This window comes from Diceros bicornis, chromosome 10 (assembly GCF_020826845.1).
Source record: "Diceros bicornis minor isolate mBicDic1 chromosome 10, mDicBic1.mat.cur, whole genome shotgun sequence".
Classification (NCBI taxonomy): Eukaryota; Metazoa; Chordata; class Mammalia; order Perissodactyla; family Rhinocerotidae; genus Diceros; species Diceros bicornis.
In genome coordinates, this window is record NC_080749.1 from 78063744 (window position 1) to 78072916 (window position 9173).

General features: G+C 44.9%; 1 protein-coding gene across 2 annotated transcripts in view; it reads left to right on the forward strand.

The window, feature by feature from the left end:
* LOC131410962 (aldehyde oxidase-like) overlaps positions 1–8873 on the forward strand; it is a 71668-nt gene extending 62795 nt beyond the window's left edge. For both annotated transcript variants that reach the window (XM_058549543.1, XM_058549544.1), the window contains 6 exons: positions 380–432; positions 1666–1780; positions 4695–4760; positions 6469–6657; positions 7140–7307; positions 8215–8873. In XM_058549543.1, coding sequence (XP_058405526.1) covers positions 380–432; positions 1666–1780; positions 4695–4760; positions 6469–6657; positions 7140–7307; positions 8215–8265 — 642 coding nt within the window. In that variant the 3' untranslated portion in view covers positions 8266–8873. The remainder of the gene's footprint in view (positions 1–379; positions 433–1665; positions 1781–4694; positions 4761–6468; positions 6658–7139; positions 7308–8214) is intronic.
* Positions 8874–9173: the final 300 nt, after the last annotated feature.

Sequence of the window (9173 nt, forward strand, 5' to 3'; positions counted from 1 at the left end):
GATATGTGATATTAAAATTAAACATCCAACCATGCGTTGTTTCCTGACATGTTCCATGGTAACGGGCTAAGTCTTTCCAGATAACTGAGTGAAATTCTTCATAAGCAGAACCCGCATTGCCCACTGCAGTCCAGTCTATAGTGTAACACAGCAAGAGTCATTTATTATGATCAGATGCATTGAGCGACACTGTCACTGCAAGCAGTGAACCACCAGGCCTGTGGAGGTGGAGAATGCTGGGAGGAGTAAATTGCTCCTGGTCCTTCCTAGTTATGACTACTGATGGCTTTCTTGAACAGATAGTAACAGTACAATTGAGGTCTCGGGTGGTTCTTACTCTGAACACGCTCACTGCGTCACGTTCACTCTTCTTTCACAGGCGCAGGCCGCTTTTGACGAAAGCATTAGTCTCTCGGCAACTGGATACTTCAGGTACAGAGACCCTTCACAACATCCTGTGGAAACCAGCGGTGGGCTCTGGAGGAAGAGTTTCACTTCCGTTTGCAGTTTTGGCAAAAACTGATTTTTACCTTCAGTTAACCCACTGTTAGAAAGAACATTTGGCTGCTACTTAATCCAAATATCCAGAAGGGTTTTTGTTGGGAAAAATAGGCGTGCAAATAAAATGCAGCTGAATTGATGATTCAAGTTGTAGTGGGCAGTTCTGGAGGGTTCTCTGGGGGTTGGTGCTTGGAACCCACAGAGTGGTTGACCTTTTGTTGGAAACTCGGTGTATCCCTTAAGTTAAGAAACAAAGGTGAGGAAATGCAAATGAAACCCATAATAAGATAGATACCATTTCACGCCGTCTAGATTGGCAAAGAATAGCAAATTTGACAATAACTGTGTGTTGTCAAGGTGTGGAACAACTGGAACTCAGATGCTTTGGGAAATAATTTATCAAATTATTTTAATGGAGAGTGAAGGCCATCAGCGAGCAGGGTGATACGGAGAGTCTTACCTGATTTTGTCACTTTGCCAGTTGTCCTGGGAGTCCCAGGGCCTGGCTGGCTCTCAGGAGTAAGCACCGGGAAGCGTTGTTCATGGCTCCCTACAGGCTGGGGGGAGCAGAGGAGAGCAGGGTGGAAAGGGCTTGCGAGCTGCTGGCCTGTGCTCCTCTTTTACCAGCTCGTTCACTTGGTGTCCTTAGAGGAGAGCTGGGAGCAGAGCAGGCCAGGGAGACCAGAGCAGTGGCAAAGAATGAGAGGCAAGGGCCTGATCCTTTACTTAGAGGCTGACTGCTGGAGCCGGAAAGACAGAGGAACGGGCAAGTGCGCACCATTGAAGTGGTGTTTGGTGTAAGATGCAGGTTGAATTCCCCAAATCTGATGACAACAGGATTACATGATCCAATTAGCTGAAAGCAATAGGACAGATAATCATACAGTCAGCAGCTAACTTCCAGGCGTAAGGAGTCATTGGTAGGGAGCGATCGGATACTTTTATCAGACAAAGCAAGTTTAATAAGAAAGAAGTCAATATGTATTTATTCATAGGTTGACTCCGTGCATTATGTGCTGGCCCATCATTGCGCAAGTGTCCTCCTCTGGTTTGCTGTGCATAGAAATTGAGCACAGCCCCTAAGGGGTCTGTTTAATCATCATGGTCTGCAATTAGGGGACTTGATCACTTAACAACACTCCTCAAGAATTCTGTTTCCTCCAGGGGTTATGAGGCAAACATGAACTGGGAGACAGGCGAAGGCCATCCTTTCGAGTACTTTGTTTTTGGAGCTGCCTGTTCCGAGGTGGAAATAGACTGCCTGACAGGTGCTCATAAGGTCAGTACCAACGGGGAGGGTCTTTGAGTTGTGCCCTAGATACACCTCAATTCCGCATTTGCCATCAATCTGTGCATCATATAAACGCCATGTCTTTGGCCTAGGGGTAATTTCTCTGTGTCCGCAGAAGGACTAGAAGCTCAGCTGTTGCCTTGATGCCAGGGTTACTTCCATGGAAAATACCAGTGGCCTTTCTTCTTTATTTCCCTGGTGCTTTTACATGGAATCAGGAAAGAAACCGCTTAAAGGAAGAAGCACAGCCTAAAGGGAGCTTCTTGTAGACTGCTGGGACAACCAGAAATCCTGACCTCTTCTGTGAGCTGCCATCATATGACCTTCTTAGAGGAGTTCATGAGCATATCTGCTAACAAGGACCATGGGCCAGCCTGGGGAAGTTAGTGGCCAGCTTTCGATATCTTTTATCAAGCTAGGTCCTGCTCTTTTTGTTTTTAGAGCATCTTTATGCTTTTAAAGGATGCTAGGAGGAGACGCACACACACACTCAGACACACACATTCCTGCTTCATGGACTCATGCAGCTTCTCCTCTTGTAGCTGGGCCTTTGAGGGTAAACAAAGCCACTTACTGGCCACTGTCAATAATAATAAATGATCATCAATACATTAAATGTGACTGTGATGCCCTCACAGCTGTCATCTGATTATCTGTCCAAAAACCTACCCAGAAGGAAGCTCTAGTTCTTGGTATTTCCAAACATCCTTTGTGACTACATCTTGAACTGTGCTCAGATATAAGTTTTCATTTAATGTGTGTCCAACATGTGTGTTTTTTAAACTATAATCAGCCTAATCTTTGAAATTATCTACACCTTTATTGAACCTGCTCATTCAAGTCTGGCTTGTCCGGGTTCTAACTCAGAATGGATCAGCTTTAGGATGAGGGCAAAACAGTGATTGCTCTAAGCATGGTTTTCACGCCAAAGTAGGTGTCCTGTGTTGGGTGTTCGGGAGTTAGATGTTAGAGAGTTTGCTAGAAGGTTCTCTCATGCTGATGCCTGCATTTCTTCTCCTTCAATGAAAAAGCTGGTGTCAACTTACTCATTTGGGTTTTCTGATGTCTTATATATGCTTTGGCCTTGTTAAATTCTAAGAACGAGGTAGTAATTAGCCTTGCTGTGAAATTTTAAGGTGTGTTCCTATAACTTAATTGAACAGTCTTAAGAGATGTGCTAAATAGTCTTCCCAGATGCCTTCATAAAAGCTAGGTCTGTAGCTTGGATTGGGCATCACCCCTAGGCAAAAGGGGGCCCTCTCTGGAAGCTGTTTCTCAGTCATTCTCCTCATGTTGGCAGAATTGCTCTCATTCCTGCAAAATTTCCCTCGCTGTGAACTGGCAGCTATATATTAGTTATCTATTGCTGTGTAAAAAATTATCCCCAAACTTGGCAGCTGAAAATAGCAAATGTGTGTTACCTGACACCATTCCTGAGGGTTAGGAATCTCGAGTGGCTTGTCTGGGTGATTCTGGCGCAGGATTTCTCATGAGGTTGCCGTCAAGCAACCATCTCCAGGTGGCTGGAGAACCCAATTCCAAGCTCCATCACACGGCTGTTGGCTGGAGGTCTCCACTGTTTACCATGTAGACCTCTCTGTAGGATGCTGCAGTGTCCTCAGAACATGAAAGCTGTCCGCCCACCGTGGAAACTGGTCCAAAGAAAAATAGAGAGAGTATGAGCAAGTGAGAGAGCACCCATGACAGAAGCCACAGAAGCCACAGTCTTTTATAGCCTAGTATTGGGGTGACGCACTGTCACTTCTGCCATATCCTGCTGGTCACACAAACCACCCTGGTAGAGTGTGGGAGAGGGCCACATAAGGGTGTGAATACCAGGAGGTGGGGATCCTTGAAGGCCATCTTGGAGGCTGGCTACCACAACCTGGAACATCTCTCTCCAGCCCTATCAAAAGACAATGACAAACGGTAGTAAGTCCACAGCTTTGACACAAAACATTCACTAACACTGCAGCCTTGAGAGCACCTGCCCTCACCTCCAGCTGAGGCCACTGGTCTCCTGGAAAGCCAGCCTTGCTAAATGGTGTCAAAGAGAACTTGACCGTTTTCACTGTGTCTTTAAATAAGAGAGGGGAGTGCCTGATTTTTTATTTTAGTAAAACGTTCTGGATCACTATCCAATTTTCTTGAGAAAACTGTTTGATGAAAGTCCCAGATCAAATAAGGAAACTCTTGGGTTTCCTTTGTTCCATTAACGATCATAAGTAGAATCTGTTTGCCATGGCAGAAGCCACTATGTCACATAAAAGAAGGGACAGACTTGCTGGAGAGCAAAGGTGTTACCAGCAGCCTGGCGGGGCCTGCTGTATTCCTCCTCACTTGTAGGTTATCAGGAAACTTTTGGTCACCAAGTTGTACTGTCAGATTTATTTTATCTTCTGCTTTAAAAATGAAAAATCTAGAACAGCAGTTAGCAGTTGAAAGACGTTTTTGCTGATGCACCGAGTTCTGTGGTTCAGTAAACATCACCCAGCGCCTGGACTCTGGCTGTTGGGTTGGGTGGGAGCCACAGTGTTTCTCAACCAGGGTCCTGAGGGCCATCGATGTTTTCTGTATCATGTTATGTCTGTTGCTGTGGATTAAACTCAATATGTTGCAACACTCAGCTGGACTCAAAGTCAAGTAAATATTTTTCTCTTCCATTGTTTCCAAGAGAAAAAAAAATCAGTGCTTAAGCCAGTTGAGTATTTATGTAACTTTGACAGTTCTACATAATAAACTTTGTAAGGCAATAAAATCTTTGTTGCTTCTTTCTTCAGCAATATAATGTGGCCCAAAGAAAGGTTCTATACCAATGTCATCCTGGCAGGAACTGTTTCTCAGCTTTTTCTCCATAAGTTGTATTCATTAAAATAAACATTTTAATTTTTTTTATTACTAGAACATCAGAACAGACATTGTCATGGATATTGGCTACAGTATAAATCCAGCCCTTGACAGAGGCCAGGTATGTACACTGATCTGCCTCCTTCCTCTCTGTAAAGCCAGAGCTGCTGTGGGATCTGCAGGGAAAACCTTCCATCCGGCTTGGTCATCATCGTATCTTTCTACCCTGTCATCAGAATCTTTCTATTCAGGCCAGCCACAGAACTCACACCTCTTATTGTTATAATTGGGAAGGAAACTAGGGTGTTTTAGGTAGTTTTTGAAGAAACATACAGTCTGTGATTGGGGAGCTTGAACGAGGCAGGACTGATCCTGGTGGTGACAAAACGAGCCCACACCTTGGGGTAGAAGCAGAATGTCGTGCTGAGGGCCAAGCCTTGGGCGTGTGACTGACTCGAGCTTCGAGGAGGGTACAGTTGGGCTGGGATAACAACATCACACAATTACAGCAGTAGCTATTGGTAGGTAGTCTGTTTTGTCCGCAGACATTTTTTGTTTAAATTTGAAATAATTGGCAAGATTGAGAAATCACAGGCTGTTTTACATACATATTCAAATGTCCAGCATCTCTTGGGACACAGCAAGTTCACTGGAGCTCCATTTCCACGAGGACAAGTCAACTGGCTGCCTCTTTAGAGAGTCATGCGCTCCTTCTGGGACGCAGGACCCAGCTGGAAGCCTCACTCACTGTCTTTTCCTGCCCGCACCTGTGGGCCATTCCGCTCACTACCTCCATTGAGAACATAATGTGGGGCAGTCTCCCTCTGATCTCGCCTGTGTCGCTGGAGGATGGGGAGAAGGTGTGGGTTGGAGAAGTCAAGCATGCTTCAGGGAGGAGGTGGGCGTGGACAAGGGAGTCAAGGAATGAACAGGGAAAGGCTTTCTGGGTGGGAGGGGAGTGGAGGCACCAAACGAGGAAGAGGTGAAGTGCAGCACCTGTGTGTTCACGGCTGAGGAGAGGGCTGATGGCAGTGGTGAGCGCCTGTGTCAGCGGCGTGGCCGTGAGGCTGAGGGGGAGAATGAGAGAGAGCGGGCTGGTGGAGGCTCTGCGAACACAGGCACCTAAGTAGGTGGAGGTGACTGGCCCGGGGCGTGGTCTGGACTTTTAGGAAGATTCCTCTAACCTCGTGGTAGAGAAGGACATCCTGCCAGTAGACAGAAGTGAGGATGGAGAGTGGGGGTTGGGGGGCACTATGGCCCCGGGAAGGAAGTAAAGGAAGAAGAGACCCAGAAGTCAGAAAAACGAGTGGAGAGGTAATTTTGGCCGCGTGCAAACCTCTGAGAACCGGAACATTTTAAAGCTGTAGTGGAAGCTTAGAGAGCACACGGTTCAAACCCTTCCTGTTACAAGCAAAGAAACTGCGTCCAGAGACGTGAGGCCCGCCAGCTCGGGAGCAAGGATGGTGGATGACAGGACCGGATTCTCAGCCCTGGGAGCCTCTGTGCTCGGGGCTGTGGGCAGATCTGCAGAGAGGGTGTCGCCTGTCCCCAGGTAGGAAAAATGAGGGCGTTTGGGCTCCAGGCTATAATTTTAGTGCAAAACTGAGATTCAAACTCAAGTCTTCTGACTTTGAACTTAGTGCTGAATAAGATGTTTAGAAATGCTTTTCAGTAAACTTTTAACTAAATTTTGGAGACATGCTTCAAGACACGCTGAAAACCCTCTTAACTGGTATTTTAAAAATTCAAACAAACAGCATGAAGTGAAATGCTACTGTTGCTGTATTTTCTCATCTGTGGAAATTCTTGTGTTTTTTTTCTTCCCTCAGGTTGAAGGCGCGTTTATTCAAGGCATGGGACTCTATACAATAGAGGAACTGAAGTATTCTCCTCAGGGTGTCCTGTACACCCGTGGTCCAAACCAATATAAAATCCCGGCCATCTGTGACGTCCCCACAGAGCTGCACATTTCTTTTTTGCCTCCGTCTGAAAATGCCAATACCCTGTATTCGTCTAAGGTAAGCCGTGCTCTAGGAGTAAATGCACGTTTGTGTGACATCTGTGTCGGGGGGGCGGTGGGCTTCATTCAGCTCTTGGTTGTTTGGGGTTTTTACCAGGATTATTGAAGAAAAAGCCCTATTAAACATTTTAATTATAAAATTATTTAACAACATTATAAATTTTAAAAAATTACTCCAAATCTTGCAGCCTAATACAAACTACTATCACCATCAGATTTTATCTGATTTTTCGTTTTGCAGTGATCATCTTCACACCTATATTTGCCTTCTCCATTTGAATCATTTCCTTAGGCTGGAATCCTGAGAATGAGAATACTGGGTTAAAATGTTAAATTACTTTGTTAAAGGAAACAGTTATATAATACTGAATGTTTTGTGTATGCGTATACACACGTGTACCTACAGATTCCCATCTCCGTATATATACATGCATATACAGAGAAGGAGAGTCACAGTTTAGTTGACTTGTTCCCTCCCAGGGTCTGGGAGAGCCTGGGCTGTTCCTGGGGTGTTCGGTGTTTTTTGCCATCCATGATGCGGTGAACGCAGCGCGACAGGAGAGAGGCCTGTGCGGACCCTTGAAGCTCAACAGTCCACTGACCCCGGAGAAGATTAGAATGGCCTGTGAAGATAAGTTCACAGAAATGGTACGTTCTGCTCATGAAATTCTAGATTTTTGTCCTCTGTCCTTGTGCTCAGTGTCATTAACCCACCGTGGTGGCTTTCCATAGAAGAAAAGGGCATTTGAGCAGGAGAAGAGCAGAGTGGCCCTTGGATTGCATTTGTCATCAGCCCGTCCCTGCCTGGCCCGCAGTCAGGCTCAGGTCTACAGCATTTGGAGAAAGAAAGTTATTCTTCATTCATCAGTTGTGTGTTCCTCCCTTGTTTTGATCCCTTCCCAGAACACCTTGGTCAGGAGCAGAAGTTCAGGAACTGTGCTCCGAGCCTAAGACCCCCAGGCCAAGAATATGGGCCGCTCCACCAGTCTCTCTCCCTCCACCACAGACGGCCACTGGGAAGGTGTGGGCAGTTCCTGGTTTGAACACAGAGTGGGAAGGGCTCTCTCTGGCCTGACCCCAATAGCAGGAGTCTCTCCTGTGACACCGCTGCCGAGAAACGTCTCAGCTGCCTTTGGTCATTTTCAGTGACGAGATTTTAACTGTGGAGGAAGTCATGACGATCATAGTGACCTGACTATAAACAAGTCGTTCCTTCTACTTGGGGGGGAGCCCCTGCTGCAACCCATCCTACGCTGGCTCCTTGTGGAGCCCCCTAGCCTTTCCTAGGCCCCATGAGTCACCTCTTCACTCTGGAGAAACACAGAGACTGACTCCACTTTTCACTTGTCCCCCTTCAAGGGTGAGATGACCCTCGTAGCTGCCCCCCTCCGGTCCTCTCCTGGATCCCTCCACATTCTCAGGCTGTCCTTCCAAGACCTCCCATTGTCCTGGGTGCCCTCTGGGAACTTTTTATCCTATTCTCTATTTTGCTACTTTTTGCCTCTCACAAACATTTTCCAAGTTGCAAACATCCAAATTTGTTCTTTTATTCTAGATTCCAAGAGATGAACCTGGATCCTATGTTCCTTGGAATATACTCATATGAGTCAAATACAAACTTCTGAGAAAAAAGGGGTGACTTTTCCAACAAAGCAATCTGTCCAGTCTCTGCGCTCTAAGATGCTAGATCTAAAAGACGAATTTCACAGTTAAAAATCATTTCACAGAATATTGTTTTTATATGACGCTGATTTAAAATGTTTCATTTAGATTTTGATATATATGCTTAAGCAATTTATAAATCATATTTTAAATGGCATAAATACTAACTAGTTTCCTCTGGAATGATATTCTCCATTACTCTGTGCCTTAAATCCATCCAGCTGAATGGAATAGAAGAGAATGGCTTGTGTGATGTATACTTGGCTTGTATCCACCAACAGAAATTATACTGTCTGCTGAAAGGCAATTTTTTTTTCTCAATACTTGTATTAGTAGTATGAACTGTAAACTTGTCATTTTCTCATTTGTCCCCATCTGCCATCACCCTCCTTTTCTTGTCAGAATGGATCCTGGCACTGGATCTAAAGAGTCCGTGAGACCAAAAATAAACAAATAAATTGGACTTCATCAAAGCTAAAAACTTTTTTTGTGTGCCTCAAAAGACACTACAAGAAATTGAAAAGATAGACCACAGAACGAGAGAAAATATTTGCAAACCATATATCTGATAAAGATTTAATATGCAGAATATATAAAAAGAATTCTTATAATCAGCCAACAATAAGAAGATAAATAACCCAATTTAAAAATGGTCAAAGAAATAGAATAGACATTTCTACAAAGAAGGTATATAAATGGCCAGTAAGCACAATAAAAGATGCTCAAACTCATTATTCATTAAAGAAATGCAAATCAAAACCACAGTGAGACACCATTTCACACCCAGTAGGATGGCTAGAATCAAAGTGTTGGACTAGAGTCAGTGCTGACAAGGATGTGGAGAATTTGGAA